The sequence below is a fragment of the Mus musculus genome, chromosome 8, assembly GCF_000001635.26.
Source record: "Mus musculus strain C57BL/6J chromosome 8, GRCm38.p6 C57BL/6J".
NCBI lineage: Eukaryota > Metazoa > Chordata > Mammalia > Rodentia > Muridae > Mus > Mus musculus.
Genome location: NC_000074.6, coordinates 45,722,071 through 45,739,912, shown reverse-complemented (window position 1 = coordinate 45,739,912; position 17,842 = coordinate 45,722,071). Strand labels below are relative to the sequence as shown.

At 38.6% G+C, this 17,842-nt stretch overlaps 1 protein-coding gene and 1 long non-coding RNA gene across 44 annotated transcripts in view; one reads left to right on the top strand and one right to left on the bottom strand.

Moving 5' to 3' along the window:
* The window catches only part of Sorbs2os (sorbin and SH3 domain containing 2, opposite strand), a 95,973-nt gene extending 79,385 nt beyond the window's left edge, over positions 1-16,588 (top strand). The window contains exons 5-6 of the long non-coding RNA NR_045739.1: positions 1,848-2,029; positions 16,120-16,588. This is a non-coding gene — a long non-coding RNA (sorbin and SH3 domain containing 2, opposite strand). The remainder of the gene's footprint in view (positions 1-1,847; positions 2,030-16,119) is intronic.
* Sorbs2 (sorbin and SH3 domain containing 2) overlaps positions 1-17,842 on the bottom strand; it is a 320,119-nt gene that overhangs the window by 87,994 nt on the left and 214,283 nt on the right. For 42 of the 43 annotated variants that reach the window (XR_001778428.1, NM_001205219.1, NM_172752.4 and 39 more), the window contains one exon: positions 3,711-3,760. Coding sequence is in view for 42 of the 43 variants with exons in the window: in NM_001205219.1 (NP_001192148.1) it covers positions 3,711-3,720 (10 nt within the window). In the remaining variant the exon portion in view is untranslated. Of the gene's footprint in view, positions 1-3,710; positions 3,761-17,842 lie in introns of those variants that run through there. The other variant, XM_017312686.2, reaches the window with a different exon arrangement.

Sequence of the window (17,842 nt, the reverse complement as noted above, 5' to 3'; positions counted from 1 at the left end):
AGAGCTAGAGACGTGGCTGAAACTTGGTCTGTTTAAACTGTGCTCAGGTGCTCTGCGTCATTTCCATGAACTCACAAGGCTGTTGGAGCATATTGAAAAACTTTGAGAAAACAGCAGGACACGGAAGGAAGGCTTAGGTTGAAGTAGTTCAGGGTTTCCATATTACAGGCCATATTATATTTATTTTGATCACATTGTATCTCTAAGAGCTAGGAGGGTGGTTACAATGTTAAAAAGCAAGTGTCCTTTGAAAGTCATTTCAGTGAACAAGAGTTATGTACAATTTCATTTCATGGTTTGAGAAATCTCCCAGGGCACAACAGGCACGCACATACCACTATTAAGTAATTGTGGTTCCACTGAAAGTAAATTACTATTTTTCTTTCAATTCACATATACTCTTTTGCCATATGACTTTTAAATTATCAGGACATAAATACTTATTATATGTTTGCAGTGAACTGCTTAATAAATAGAATTGTTCAATGCTTCTTTTGGGCTAGAAACAATATGAAAAAAATACTCAGACATTGTCACCGTGAGACAAGTGTGGGAATCTTCGGGCTAAGTAAATGGAGACTTTCTGCTAACACTTATTAAGGAGCTTATTTTTAAAAGCTGAGCTTTCCTGAAGTTGGTAGAAGAGGCAAACCAGAGCTTTCTTGAAATTGGTAGAATAGGTAAACCATTAGACATTAATATTCAGTACTTACTTATATTTGGATATTTTATGTTATTCTTTGAAGATGATTTTAAGGACTCAGGTGAGGATGCTATCTATGGCATTTAGCTCATGTCTGAAGCGGCATGGTGCTGGCCTTACCTTCACAGTCATTCTGGAACTACAGCCTGGCTGGGCATCCTTTCATGGGGCTTTAAGAACACCCTCATAGAAGCAGGGAGAGAGGGGGTGGCAGAGGGGGTTTCCAGGAGGGGGGACCCGAGAAAGGGGATAGCATTTGAAATGTAAATAAAGAAAATATCCAATTAAAAAAAAGAAAATAATGGGTCACAATTGCTGAGTGGAGATAGGACATAGTTTAAACATTCTAAAACTTAAACTCATTTTCCTTGAATAGTTTGTTGTGTATTTTATTAAGAGCAAAAATTAGATATAAAAGAATTTTTAGACTTTAGTGACTGGAAAATATGGTTTTTTTTCTGCCTGTGTGATATGTATACGTATACATATACATATGCATGAACTGTTCATCTGGGTGCACACAGCTTCTGGGGCCAGAGGTCAACGGTAAGAGTATTGTCCCCATTTCTCTTTCCATCTCATTTTTAAAGACAGGGTCTTTCATGTGCTTGGAGCCCACTGACTTGGATTGGCTAGCCAGCCTGGGGAACCCCAGCAGCCTCCTCTCTTTGCCTCTTCTCTTTGCCGGCACTGTGGGTAGTGCTTGCTCCAATGCACAGCTTTTTACCTGGGTGCTTGAGGTTTGAACTCAGATGCCCATGGCTGAGCAGCAAGTACTTTACTCAACTGAGCTACTATAGTAGACCTGGCATATAGAATTAAAAAAAATATTATATATTGTTAATGATAGATAAGGTAAGCCAATTTTAATTAATAGTTACATGGGAATCAATTATCCCTTAATTTTGTTATACAGTGACAATAATTTCAGTTGCCTAAAGCAATATGTACCTATCTTCTACCTAAATATCATATAAATATTTGTCATCTGTAGTTTTTTAAGGTAGCATGTTTTTATAGCAACACTGAAACATTACTTTGGAATTTTAAACAAAGGGTTTTAGCTTATCACCAAATTTGCATGTCTGTAGATACATTTACACACATAAACAACCCCATTTTATGCACATTTTTGTCCATCTAGAATCAAGATCACTCCTTACAAATGGAAGGCTGATGTAGTGGTTTCTGTTGATGCTCTTCAGCAGCAACTTGGTCCAGATACCAGAAAGTTAAAGAAGAAGAAGAAGCAGAGAAGTTGGAAGACTATTGTTGCAATTATAGGAACAGGAAGACCAACTGTTGAATATATAGTATACAAGCAAGGTATGTTCCATACAATTATATATGCATATCTATCAACGTTATAACAAATAGGAAAATCCTATTTTGGGAAGCCGTGTGGAACTTAACTCTTTAAAGGGGATCCCTCTGAACAGTGAGTAAACCTCATTTCTTTATGTGGACAGCCTTCAGGAGTGGCTCTACACTCATGCCACCAGGCTCCTCACAGTCCATTTTACAGTGTACATACAAAACGAAATAAGAGCCATCATTAGGCAGTGGAAACAGAAGAAAGCAAACCATCTCCAACTGCCTCTCCTTGGTTCTCTGTGAAGGTCATCAATTCTCTCTTCAACACCCTTGTCTTGTCCATTGCTCCAAACATCTATCTACATGTGGACTCCACCCTCAGGAGCCAGCTGGCACCAAGTTCTCTGAGGCCAGTTTGAGCAGGTTTCGGCTAAGCAGACGCCACAGGGAGGTGGACCTGGCACATACCTCCATACTTGATCTAGGGATTAAAGACTGGCTCTTACTAGCTAGTTGTTAATCCTTCTTCTAGACACTGATACAAGGAACTTGTTGAGAAAGAATGTCCTGGGTTTTCTTTATGCTCTGTTATGGGGTGGCTGGCTGAAACAACTTTCCAGCCATCATCCATGATACAGTCATAGGATTTCAATGAGAGTTATTTTCTTTAATTACTGTATATCAGACTTTTGAGGCAATGAAGGTGAAGGTGAAATTATAAGCTAGATATATCTACTATGGAGACAAAAGGATGTGTATATATATATTAGGTATTTGTAAACTATTTTGCAATTAAAATCTATATAACAGGATTCAGAGGCATTTGTGTTAAAATATTTAGGGATAATGTATACAAGTCTAAAAATAACATGCTTATGGCTTTATGCAAATCATGATGATGAAGAATAAATTGAGTTTATTTTGTGTGAGGCTTTGGAACTCCTATCTGCTCACTTTGTCAATATAAACAGTTTGTGATTGGGAAAGTTTAAATATTGTTCACCAGAGTAACTTGCCTTTGAGCCTAACATATTTTAAGCGAGAGATTTCAAATGTATAAATACAATTTCAAGCAACTCTAAGAATTAATTGGAAAAAAATATAGCCATAAAGGGCTGATCTCATGACTTGGTTAATAAAGAGTTTTCCTTATAAGCATGGAAACCCCCATATGACTCTCAGAACCTATGTTTAAAAAGCTGGGCACCGTGGAATGTGCTTATAATTTCAGCACAGGAGTTGTGGAGACAGGAGGATACCTGGGGCTCATGAGCCAGTTAGCCTAGTCTAATTGCAGAGGTCTGGGTGAAATAAGAGGCCCTGCTTCAAAAACAAGGTGTGGCTTGAACTACAAGGAATGATACTGAAATGTAACCTATGGTCTCCTCCCTGCTCCCCCCTACACCTGGCCATATACGTGTGTACCCCTACATGAAATCATATACATATACATAGAGAAGAAGAAAATATATAATAAAAGATCAAGAATAGCAGCTAACAAAAAATTCTACTTTGGGCTATAATATTGGGATGTAATGGTAAGGGAATATAACTTTCCCTATGCTCAGAAACTCGGCAATACATTTATGATCAATATAGCACTACGCTAATGTAGAACCAAGGTGACTATTAAAAAGCAAAGCTAAAGAGTAAAACAAACAAACAAGCAAACAAACAATCAGAGACAGTGTACCTGTATTCATTTTCACCTTGAAGGGTTTGTTATTAACTTCTTCAGTTTTCCTGTAAGGGAAAAGAAAAAGAGTGTAAGAGTCTGTGTCTGCTCACTGACACATAGGACAGAATGCTGCTATCTACATGGTTTTGGTTTCAGTGTACCTATAAGAGTGGCTCTCCATCCTCCTAACACTATGACTCTTTAAGACAGTTCCTCGTGTTGGGGTGACTACCGATCATCAAATGATTTTTGTTGCTACTTCATGACGGTTATGAATGGTAAGGTAAATATCTGTGTTTTCTGATGGTCTCAGGTGACTCCTATGAAAGGGTCATTTAAACCCCAAAGGGGTCCTGGCCCACAGGTTGAAAACCTAACCTATAAATTAACACCACTTTATCATTAATCTTGCTTAAGCCAAAGTCTAATAAGGAGAGCAGAATTTATAATTCCATTCATCTTAGGGGTCAATCATTCTTGTCTTACTGTAACAAAGTTCTAGTTTCATTTAATGGTGATTACTAATGGTTGAAAACCAAGACCTGCCTTTCTTCCCTTTTTTTCTGGTATTGTTTCTTTCTTTGCTATGGACTATAGCCTCATTCAAATCAAGCATATGTTCTACTAGTGAATTACACACACAGCCCAAATTTTCATTTTAAGAAATTTAATTTTTATGCCCAACATGTATGAGAGCCTGTGATCTAAACTCAGTATGCAAAGGAAGTTTGTTTATTTGTTTGTTTATAATTACCTATCCTGTTCTACAAGGACAATTCATTCTTTAATATCTTTTCCAGAACTTCAAAACAAAACAAAACAAAACCAAAAACAAACCAGCCACTATTTGAAATCGTTACCTTAGACACATGGATCAATTTTCTCAGGACAATGGACTTTTAAAAGTCATCAAAGGAAATTTTATTATAACACGTTTTGCTTTTTAGTTTTCAATCTACATAAGTAAAGAAACACATTTCTGGGCACTTCAGCATTTTTCTAAACCCTGGACTGGGCAGCCTTATTGCCTGTATGGTAGGGATGCCAATGGACCCAAGGGAGAAGGCAGTGTGGTCTGCACTGGAGCTTTGAGACTGTTCCTTTCAATGTATTTATTTTAATCTTTCAGTAGCAAAGTTCTCAATATGTTCCCCTTAAATGGACAAAATAAATGGAAAAGTCGCCTCGAGGGATGTCTGGGACCATGGCTGAGGCCACTTCTAAAACAAGAAGAGGTAAACAGTCCCCAGAGCAGGAGGCCTGTAAGGACATTTCCCAAACTCGACCTCACCATCCCTTCTGAATAAGGCAACATGCTATGCTGACGACTGGACTGATTCACGTTGTAGTGGGACATGAGGAAGGCAGTGTTCACAGCAGAATAATATTCACTGATGCAAAGATCACTGTGGAAGGAGGGCTAATTGTCAGAACAAGAAAGCTGCTAGTCTCTAAACCAATGTTTCTAATACCATCAAGTGTCCTTAGAATCCAATGCAGATATTTGCAAAACACAGGACTCTCAGACAGCAAAGTAGGATTATGTAGAACAAAGGAAGGCGCCACAAATCCTTGGGCTGTTCATTTTTAAAGTGATGTATCCTGTTACCTCTGAGGGTAATTTGTTAGTTTTTATTTTAACTTTATATTGTTTTAATTGTCAAAACATTAAGTGACTAACTTCCTAATCAGGTAAGACACTTGGAAGTTCTTAAAGATGAGCCATGGTATTTGTGTGCTAAGAACAACCTGAAACCAAAGGCTTCTTGGGTGACTAATAAAAATGCATGATTCTGTCTCCCTTGTTTGCTGCACAAAATCCATTAACAATTCCACTCTATTTAAGCAATTTAAGCTACAGAGAATCCAATCTCTCTTTTGTTCTGTTCTGAAAGTGTCTTTGATTGCACTTGCATAACGGGCGGGCGGGCGCAGATTAGTCTGGAAGGCATCAAATTCCTAGAGTGTTTGAATGCAGCTAGAAGACAGCAGCACTTCAAGTATTTTCTTAAATTGGAATTGAACGGGGGCCAAGATTATGACAATGTACTATGAAATAGAAATAATTTACCCGAAGAAGGCAGTCTACAGAACAAGAGCCTGGCGTATTAACGGGTCAAAATAATTTTTATGAGTTATGTGGGCTGGATTTGCTTAAATTAGTTTTTTACAAAGCTGATAGAACAAAGCAACATATATATTATATTATATTATATTATATTATATTATATTATATATATATATATATATATTATATACCAGTTCAGGATATGCATGGGAATGAGTTTGTTTTATCTAGAGGTAGGACTAACTTTGGTTTTCAGTTATGTGTATGGCAATGGATTGGATTGCTTGTTAATACTTCAGCAATGACATGACATAACGTCAAACATCTAGTGAATTGTACCCAACTGTCTTTCCCTTATTATTATTGTTATGGAGAACAGAGTGGCCCTTTGTTTTCAAGGTGCATCAAAGACGAGACTGCAACTTTTTTCTTTTGAGTTGGGGTCCTGAGAGGTTTGATCACACCTGCACAGCAACAAAACTGTGGACACAGACATAACTATGCTTGAATTTGTGATTGCTGTTATTATTGTGATTAGTCGTCACAAGCCATCCATTCTGAAGAAAATCAGAAACAACATCTTTCCCCCAGTTTTACCCAGGAATTCTATGTCAGTCATGTTATTTTTATAGAACTGAGTTAACTATCAAGGTCATAGATCAAGTGAGAGAGTTAAACTTGAACTGAAATTTAAAGTGATCTGAAATTTAAAGTGGCTTTGGTTTTTTTTTGTTGTTGTTGTTATTTTTTTCCCCCCATTGGATAGTTTTAATCACCCAGACTGATATAGCTGTTGTGAAGTAACATACTGGTACTTTATGTATTATTTAGATGCAAGTACACTGATAGCCTACAGTGGGAAGACGCTGTGGGACGTTAGACTGTTGAGAGATGATCTTAAACATGAGGATGGGAATACTCTGCACATTAAGGATCTACAGCAGATTCTAACTTGTACTATTTTTGTGTTCTGTGAAACGACCGCTTTTGCGTCCCACTTTCTGATTAAAATGCCCTAAGAGATCAATGCCCTTTCCTTTTTCTCTCTGACCATGGCATGATGATAAGTATTCAAAACTGCTGAAATAGTTCACCCCTCAATTCCTTCTCAATTACAGCCAAATGGCTTAATTCACGCTGACATTTAGCATCACTTACTTGCAAGAATATGTCAACATGCTACTCTGAGATATTTACAAGAAAAGACCGATCAGTTCATTTTGTCTTTTACAGTTCCTGAGTTTTGAAAAGCAAAACCACACCTTAACTGCCTTTCTGAACACTTCCTATAAATTGTTCCCCCACATGAGACATCAACTCCTCTGCCTCCAAGTGGGCGGGCACAAAACTCATCACAGTAGATAGTAAGGGCAGGATGTTCCCTGCCTAGGAATGCTGCCTCCCACAATTATTGAGCTAATGGGCCTTGATGATGGGCTCATAGTATAAATAAGGCAAACTAGACACTGCAGTGGGGATCAACATCATTTTTGGGAATGAGGAGAAATAATGACAAGCACTAAAGAGGCAAAAGGTCACAGAGCCATAAAAACAGTGATTTTTATAAGAACATATATCATTCTTTTAAGTCATATTAATCTGCCTGATACTTGGGGAAAAAAATCTAAAACAAAATCATGGGTTGAAGGAATTCTGTAAATGCTCTTTTTGGGTTGTTACTACGTGAGCTGTTCAAAACACAACTTTTCCTAAACACACGTGCCCAAAGACATATTGAAGAAAAAAAGTCAGCAACAGGCAGGTAAGACTGGCTGGTATTTTTCCAATACTTCAAAGTCAGCATCACAGGTTGAGGAGATGGCTCAGTTGGCAAAGTACCAGGTGCAACAACACTGGAGCAGACCGGTGGGGCTCTCAGACCAGTCGGTCTTGCCCACTGATGAAATCAGGATTTAGTGAGAACCTGTCCTAAAAAAGGTGCAAAGTAACTGAAGAGGATACCAGTGTTAACCTCTGGCCTCCATAGACAGGTGTCATAACACACTGGTATGTGCATGTGCACAAATGCCTATACCACATATAAGTAGATACACCCTACACATACACACATGAAGTCAGCCAAATACTCTAAATAAATATTGATTTTATTTTGCCTGGTTCCATGAAATATTGCTTCAGTGTCCTACTTTCCTACTGCCACTTACTGTTATAACCCTTTCAGATAATTAGAGGATACCTCTAAATGCTTTAATTGCACATTTTCCCCTAAGACAACCATTTGTTCAATGTAACAGTACAGTTCTAGGAAAGTTACACAGGCTTACGTTACATAAATCAAAAGTCAAATGGACTCTTCATGAAAATAAAGATTCCCCAAGGGTGAGATGGTGAGTCAGGCACAGAAAGATTATATACACTGCATTAGAATAGTCCCACTATTCAGGTGACTGTGACCTGAGCAGTACTGGAAGGATGGTGCTGTGGTTTGAATATAGTTTGTCCCTCCTAGAGCTTCATGTATGAGATTTAAAATTCACTGTGGGCTGTCAAGAGTGTAGAAACTTCCACTGTGGTGTTTAGAGGTGGACTCTTTAGGTGAAGTGATTAGGATTACATAAGGCCATTAGAATGGAGCTTGCACAATTGAATCCTGATGGCTTCCTAAGCGGAGGGAAACAGATCCGAAGTGTCACAGACAATACACATAGTCTTTGTCTCTTGCCATATGTCAATCTAAGCTGCTTCCTTTAAACTTGAAACATAAGTTAAAGTAAGCACCGCTCTTTACAATTTCCCATTCTGTGATACTGCATTGTTTGTCACAGAAGACATGGGGAGGCGGGGCAAGGAGGACTGGATTCAAAGCAGGTCAACTTTGAAGCACCTATACAGTGTATACCATCTATGACTATCATCTTCAACAGATTCCATGAGTCAAATATGACAGGTGAACAACATGTATCCCATTCACCAACATATAAAGTTTGTTAAAGCAGACCTTTACCTTTGGCCATGTTACAAGAAAATATCTAGTACTTCCCAAAAGGATACAGGGCATTATTGTGTTACTTCAGATCGAGGCAAACTAAATGGTTTATCAGATGATCTGTAAGCATTCTCCAATCTCCCATCATCCCACCCCACGTTGGCAGCTTGTTGGAACTGAGAGGAAAGTCTGCTGTCTGGGTGGGCAGCTTGTTCCATTTAGCTAGGACATTTTTCTTTTTACAAACATTGCCATAAATAAGATAAGACAAACTTCGAGAACCATTTGGAGCAGCTTAGCCCACTTAGCTTGACTACAGTCAAGACTACTAAAGCCAAAGAAAGTGGCATGAAAGATAGTGGTGATCAGTCTGACGGCTTAGGACCCTCAATGAGGGCTGAACGAGATGTTTATAAACATAATATCGTGAGCTGTGTGACCCATGGAAGAGTTTTAGCATCCTTGGTGAGACTGGCTTCTCTTTCTGTTACTGTGCAAGAAGCACATATTCCTCTCCTGAGTGGAGCATCCTTGATATTTTAAAATAACTAGTTTCAAAAGTTGTATACTTTGTAGAATTTCCCTCCTCCGTGAAGCTTTCCATCTTCCATTCTGGTTTTAATGTATTGATAGCACAAATACTCTGACATTAAAAACATTATTGCGTTTGGCTGGTCTAGTTTCCCATATTTCATACTTTACAGCATAAATTGAGATAAGCATTAAGTGTTTTACTAAGTGTATATTTTCCCCCCTAAATTCCAATCCTGTAATTTCTGTAAGAAAACAGATGTCGGAGGACAGATCTGTGAGGATTTAAAAAGAATGATTTTTCCAAGATGACAGAGCAACAAACCGACACTTGAGAGGCAGCTCAGCTCTCTGGAGTCTTAATAAAAATAAAACATGTGTTATTCTTCAAGGCATCCTGAACCCATGTTTGAAAACAAGCCCAAGCCCTCCTAAGCCTCCCAGCATAGTCGCAATTAAATTCTGGATCATGGGGGATACGGGAGAACACACAGTGTGAGAGGAATGTGTGATGGAGTCCCAAACTGGTTGATGAATAAGATGGAGACTGTTAACCTAGAACCACAGCCTTACTCTTCTGAGACAGAGAATACTGGCTGCCTGAGACAGATTACTTTCACGCAGCTACTGTGCAAACCCATATGGAAAGCGTTATTCTGGTTTCTCTGAGCCCAGGCCCGTGGCTATGGCTGCTTTTTCTAAGAAAACCCCAGAAATTTAAAAAGTATGTTTCTTCTAAAATACCTCTGCGGCAATGTTATGTTACCTAATTATGACTGTAAAATAATCCCCTGTATTCCTAATTGACTGTTAAAGACACAGTCACACGTTTCTTCTGAGTTAATACACCTGTTTCCTGAACACCTGAGAAAACATTCTCACAGCTTGGCGATGATGAGGTTGAGCGTCCAGTTCTAGTATTATTATAAATGTGCATTGAAATAAAAAACCCACTTGTTACCTAGAATTTGAATTTTGATGAATGATTAGGACAAAATAAATCTAGCTGATTAGTTTTCACAATTCAATACTGTATTTCTTACTAAGTTTATTCAGAATAAAACTATATTCAGTCCCTTTGTACATATTTTATAGTTGGTAAACTAGCTCAGTGTAGAAAACTCAAGGAGGTAATAATGGGTCAAAAGCAGAGGAAAAAAAGCTGTGTGAAAGATATAGAATTTATTAAATATGCTTATGATATTTTGTTAGACTATTTAGCATATCATTCCACTGCCACTATGAACTTGTGCTAAAAAACAGATGACTTGAATTTTCATTGTCAGAGTAATTAATCTCTAATATCAGGAATGTAGTCCTATTATCACACATGTACCACGACTCCTCTGGTGTACAAGGATGGTTTTCAGGAACTTAGCAAGAAATCCACCAAGATTCTTGTAGGAAGTCCCTGTGTGCCCTGAGTTCAGGAGAAACAACAGGCAAAGAAACACTCATTTTGCCCGGCGTGGTGGCGCATGCCTTTAATCCCAGCACTCGGGAGGCAGAAGCAGGCAGATTTCTGAGTTCGAGGCCAGCCTGGACTACAAAGTGAGTTCCAGGACAGCCAGAGCTATACAGAAAAACCCTGTCTCGAAAAACCAAAAAAAAAAAAAAAAAAAAAACACTAATTTTAAGAAGTGCCTTTCTCTGACTGTGTGATTTTAACATTCTTATTTTGAAAGGAAAAAAAATGAATACTCATTGGTACAGTAGAGGGAATATTCAGGAGAGAAGAAAAATAACAGAGAAATAATTGTGACGGCATTAATCTTTAGCTGAAGAAAAGATGCACTCCTTCAAGGTGGCCAAAGCAAACACAAAGATTTGGTGGACAAGATTAGACTACCTTCTCAAAACTGACATGAAATAAGTCCAGGGGATTTAATGGACTGTGTGTTTAGTGGAACACAACTGTTTTAAAACGCAATTAAAACAATGTATAAATCAACTGTGTTTTTCTTATAAATCAAGATCGTGATCCTACTGTCCTGACATGTTGGACCCACTCGCATCATATTAAAAAGCATCTTCTTTATTTATGCACAGGACATCCTGGTAGGAAAACGAGTCTAAGCAGGCTTGGAAGGTGTTTAGCGAATGCTGGCAGGGAGTTGGTGAGGCCACAGGCAAAGCGGTGGAGACACTAGGGTGAGCTGTCAGTCATGTTTTAGCAGCCATGGGAAATACTATATAGTGTGCACTCAGACTGACTTTCAGTGTCAGAAAATTCATGCCAGTGGACCTTTAGGATGACCCCGAATTTAAGAACTACAATATCCAAATGTTATTTATTTAAGAACAACAATATCAACCAACCAGTTCCCCCAGAGCTCCCAGGGACTAAACCACCAACGAGAGTACACATGGAGTGACCCATGGCTTCAGCCACATATGTAGCAGAGGATGGCCTTATCTATGGGGCACCAATGGGAGAAGAGGTCCTTGGTCCTGTCAAGGCTTGATGCCCTAGTGTAGAGGAATGCCAGGGCAGGGAGGCGGCAGTGGGTGGTGGGTGAGGGAGCACCCGGGAGGGGAGAACTAGGAAAGGGAATAACATTTGAAATGTAAATAAAGAAAATATCCAATAAAAGAAAAAAAAAAAGAAAGATAAATAGGTCCATGCTAAAACCAAGGGCTTTAAGGTTTATATGTACTGAAACAAAATGGGATTTTACATTTATTGCTCTTTTGTTCCGAAAAATGCTAACCCAAGCAACCCAACTTCTAGTCCGTAGGCAGCTCATGAGTTCCCGGCATGGCTTCCTTGTTCATACCTAATATAGTCCTTCATACCTTACCACTATTTAAAGCCAAAACTAAGCTGCCTGTCACTCAGCCCACCAAAAATAGGCAAGGAAAACAACATACAAATTCTTTCTTAAATTATACATTGGAGAACGGTGTCGCTCACCGAATGAAGACTCATAAAACTCCATGCTGATTTGACATGAGAGTTAAGTAGTAATGCTCAGGAGGTTCTACCAAGATTTTTGCTCATATTTTAATATAGACAACCAAATCTTACTTGGTCTGATCTTTACTAGTCATCTGTCCCCTCTCTATATATAAAAAATATAAAAAATCCTTCCTGTTTATGACTCTTGAAAAGGTAAGGAGGCTCCCTTTTTAGACTCCCAAATGGACAAGGCCATTCACTCTTCCCATCTGCAACAGCCTGGGTGCGTCTTCATGGGGGTGCCGCTGAGGCATGGGCTTGTAAGACTCCTTATGTCTCCTGGGATCCCTGGGTGGGTGGACTCTACCACAATGTGCAGAGAATGTCGTGTTCCAGGTTCACAGGTGGAAGCGTGTCTGTTGGGAGACTTGAGATAACCTGGTAACCACCAGTTTCAAAATCATTTCATCTTTTTTTAAGGAAAATACAAGCGTTTCCTCATTGTGCTGTAGCAGGGGGGAATGGAAACCCAGAATCTATGTCGGGATCACATATGCTAATACTGATTCTCACAGGATGTCTGAGGAGAGTGATCACTTTTCAGAAGTGTGTAGATAATCTCTAATTTATTCTATTATCGTTAATGTGATGGCTGACTATACTTCTTGGGTTATGGCTGAAGGCCAGTAATGTCACTTATTGGGGAGGAAGTAAAATATACGGGCAACTCAAAAGTTAGCTCTTTCTTACAGAACCAGCAACTTCACAAATGCAAACTCACACATGTACACAAATACACACATGTATACAAATACATTAACAGAATTGGGCAGAATCCAACAACTCAATTTTCAGGGAGCTTTCAGGCACATGTTCCTAATATAACTGTTTTGTTTTTCAAGACAGAGTTTTTCTGTGTAGCCATGGCTGTCCTGGAACTTGCTCTGTAGAGCAGGCTGGCCCCAAACTCAGAGATTTATCTGCTGCTGTCTCCCAAGTGTTGGGATAAAAGGCATTCACCATCACTGACCAGCTGTTTTGTTATCCTACCACTAAAGTATGTGTCCTGTTAATGTGGGCCAGAGGGAAAAAACCCAATCCAACCCAACCCAACCCAACCCAACCCAACCCAACCCAACCCAACCAAACCAAACCACCTGTATGTACCAGACTCTTTAACAGCCTGATTACAACACAACTAAGTTTCATTGTAACATTTTCATACATTGCATTTTTTTTGTGTGTGCTTTTTCATGCCCTGCCTCCCCTACGTTGGGTTCCTTCCCTTCCTTCAACAGCATTGATTCTGCCTTCATGACACATGCATCCTTTATCTTTGTTTTGTCCCCTACTTTGATCCCTCCTCCCCTCATGTTCCCTTTCTACTTGCACCAGCCTTGGACACACCCATACACTCACAAAAATAAAACCTAGAAATTCGAGTAAATATGGATTTTGATGTATAAAATGAAAGACTTGTTTTAAAACTCAAAACCACAGGATTTCTATCATCTGAGATATACTGAATCAAGGAGAGTATATAGTCGATAAATATCAATTGAAAGTTTCCGTATGGACCACTACTCTGATTACATGTCCCAAACTCATTACTCTGATTACATGTCCCAAGCAGAAGCTAACCAGAAGCCAAGCTTAACAATTCATTTGCATATTGACATCCACAAGAAAAAAGATCATTATGGATTCATATTTCTTCTGATAAGACCAGGGTAAGATGAGACATGTATTAGTGGCAGCCTATGATAGTTAGGCTGTCCTCTTGGCTCCAGTTTAACTCCAGAAAAAAAGGTCTACAGCCCACCTCTGTATATAACATGTTTATATTATCTCAAGTGTCCTCCCCCTGGGGTTCTCAAGTTGGGAATTTATGTCTAAGATGGTATCCATTTTACAAATCCACACTTAAAAAAGGAACAAACTTCAGTCCATAAATTATCATCACCTTGTAAAAGCAGGAGGCATACAGGGAGTGACAGGAATTATTAATTTTCTCGGTATTCTGTTAGAGTTGACAGCAGAGAAGTCCTCTGAAACTAATAAATCAAACCACAGTTTACCATTCCAAATGCCACATTCTTTGCATGGCTTCTATTTAAAGAGCAAAGTCTACCGATTTTGAGGAAACAGGGCAAGAACATTGGAGCACACTGTATTTCTGACCAATATTTTCATCACATCTTCTAACTGGCAGAGTCACCCATGTCATCGCTTGCTAAATTACAGCAGCACGGGGAGCCTGGTGGCATTTGAAGCTATTTTTCGTGTGGGTGTCTGCTGTTCTGGGTTTTGGAAACAATAATCAAAGTCTGTGATACAAAAATGTCAGCCTGTTCCCCTCTTTATAATAATGTTTGGAGTTAAACTGGTTACTTAACACAAGTTACGGCTTACTGTTCTTGGCTATATTTTAATGCAATCCTATGGCACATGTGTCAAGAAAATACTGATAGGAGACAGATTAGGGAGAACATGAGGAGTATGAGTTGTGGAATGTTTATATTGATGGACACCATGTCCAGAAAATTAATGCTCAAATGGGTCCCATGAGTCTTATTTTAAGCTCCACATAAACATCTGCACGCACGTAAGATGTCAATTTATACGCAGCAAATGGGTTTTAAAGGGTCTCTGTGTAATTTAAGTACTTAGAGTAGTATTCTGCCAAAGAACCTAATTTTCAGTATCCACCAAAGCAAAGCCATGCCTGGCTCTCACTGGGTTAGCCCACTCTCTGCATGTGACATCTGAGCTCTCATTCAAATGGGATTCATATTTATTTCTCGTGCTGTTCTGAGTTTAAGATATTCCTTTCCCCTCAAATACTTTCCCTACAAATCCTACAAACCCATCTGTCACACATCTCCCATCTCAGAGAATGGTATTCTTCATTCTTCATTTAATTATTAGTCAAACATTGCAAATGCTCGTTATACCTCAGAATCTGTGTAAACTAAATCTTGGGGTTCCCTCCTTGGTATAACACTAGCTCTCAGCTGAGTATTTCTTCATAAGTAAAATAAAAAAGACATTTTACTCTGGAAAGAGCATATACTTCTACCCAAGTCCCACAGTTTATTTGGTCTAGACCCTAGAGTTTGGGTAGGAGGGTATAAGCATGTCTAGTCCTTTGGATTTTATGTAAGTCAAACACAGATTAAGCAGAGTCTAGCACATGGGGTGGAGGAAATGGGGGCCAATAATCAATTAATGGTGGCATAGAGGCAAAGGCTATTGGTTACTGTCCCATGAGAACAAGGAACACCTGGAGGGTAATCGTCTGGCTGCACATGAGAGGAGGCAAGCATGACGCATAACAGTGTGAGCAAACAATTTTACCACTTGCCTTGGGGTGTTCCAGGCCCCTCTTGATTGCACCTTAAGTGGCTTGGACTCCTTCTGTGGTCCATTGCTAAGAGCCCTTGAGTAGCCCTCAGAACCCTCCCAAGTCTGTCCCACAGCATCCTTTGAAATGGCATGGAACCAAAGGAAGCACATGAATATGACTTTCCTTAATTTTGTATCTATTACCACACAGTCACCCGTAATAAAATCCAGTCAAACTACATTTCCACGCACACATACAAACACAAAGTCAGTAAGCATATAGGGTATGTCTTCACTTTGTAAGGCTCAGGATATCCATGGAACCACCCACGGTGGCTGATAATATTTTCATTTATCTTGATCCTGACCACTTTGTCCAAGGAGGGAGGGAAGGATGCCTCATAGGCGTGAGTCACATTTCAGCTAATCACCGGAACACTTGGAATGAAATCATCGTATTCAGCTGGACCGACATTATAAAAAGTAAATTACTTCATATATATTTGGAATAAAGCTAATTTAGCTATTCTGAGCATTTCCTGGAATTATCTCACCCATTCTTTTTATGCTGTATTATGCACATATCTATTTTTCTTTTTTGTTTCCTACTACTTTTGTTGTCATGGTAATGAAGAGGAGGAGGAAGAAGAAATATGTGGCTTTGGTGACTTTCAAATCTTTACGGCAAGGAGAAAAGATGCTACAAAGGATAATATTTAACAGGGAGCACCATCCCAAGAGTCAAGCTGTTCTGAAGACCATTTAATGTTGTTGTTATAATGTTTACAGTGTCCTATTTCTTAAGATATGAATTTTGGATATTACTTCTGGTTCACCAATGTTTATTTCTATATCTGTCTCTGTGTAAATGAATGAATGAATGTATATATTTATACACACATATACACATACATGCATATACATACAGATTTTTAATATATATGAACACAAAATATAAATGGAACATGATTTTATATTAAGCTTTAATCCAATTTTTGTCAAAAGTTTTGATTCAGACCTTGTAAACTAGATATATCTTCATCTTTTTGCTATTCAATAAGAGGAAACTAGCTTACAATAAAGCAGTTTATATTTTCCTGACTTGAAACAACAGATTTAAAAGAAGGGCTAACCTTCAGTACTGGAATAAGGATAATTTTTGGCAACTTTCTCTTTATAATTTGTAACAAATTATGTGTTTGTAACATTATATTACTTTTAGAATGCATTTTTATTAGTGGTTAAATGAAATGAAAGGAGCATATTAGTAAATTATAACATGTACACACACACGCACACCCTCCCTACATTTAGAATAATGCCATAAAAAATTGATGTACTCTTCTTTAAACATAAGCCTTTCGTTCCTGTTCTCTAGTCTCTTTGATGTCTCTAAATCCTGTCTCTCCACTCTAAACCCAAGTTCCTTGCTTTCCAAAGCTCACTGCAAGCATTCAAACTTCTATGACATGTAACTGTAATAAGATAAGCAAGAGGAATTGTTTTATTAGCAGTTGAACGTCTTCAAAGCATATGCTTTCAAACAGATCTGCATTTATCTGAGATTATAAAATGAATTGTGCTTTCTCTATATTTATCCATTATTTATTTTTCCCCTTATATGTGATGTTTGTATTTGTATTATGGATACTAGAGTCTACCACTGAAGCAGAGGGTTTTTTTTTTTCCTTTGTTTCCTGTATGAGTTGCATAGTTGGTCTCGTATGGGTAGAGCCTTGTCTTATGCATATGTGTTGTATGTGTTGTGTACTGGTGGAGTCTCCCAATGGTAAACTAAGCAAGTACCTGTCTGCTGCCCATACTGAAAGGAAGGCACCAACAGAGATGTAGAGAAAGATGTCCTATTGCCTGGCAGAGTTTAGAGAAAACTGGCTCTACAGGCAAATAATGGTATGTTTTCTCAGACACACAACTGAGTTACAGCTCTGTTCTTAACTTGCAAATGAATACATGTAAGTCTAATTAGATACTCTGGCATAATCCTGAAACTAATTTAGTGGCTTCTACAATTAAACAAAACAGTGATTGTTTAATAGACCTTGACTTTTTTTTTTCCAGATATTTAGTGTTTCAAATTCAACGAGGGGCATGTGTAGAAATTCAAAGGTTGAGCTAATATTTCAGTTTGAGCGATATGATGGTTAATCTTGCTAGAATTTATAATCACCATGGAAACAAACTTCTGGGCATATCTTTGCAGGAAATTTTAGACGGAGATAGAGATTGGTAGACCTGCCCTGAATGCGCATGGTTCCATTCCGTGGGAAGGAGTCCTACACTACATAAAAATGGGTCCTGCACTAAACAGAAAGATGAGCTGAGCACAAGCAGTCATC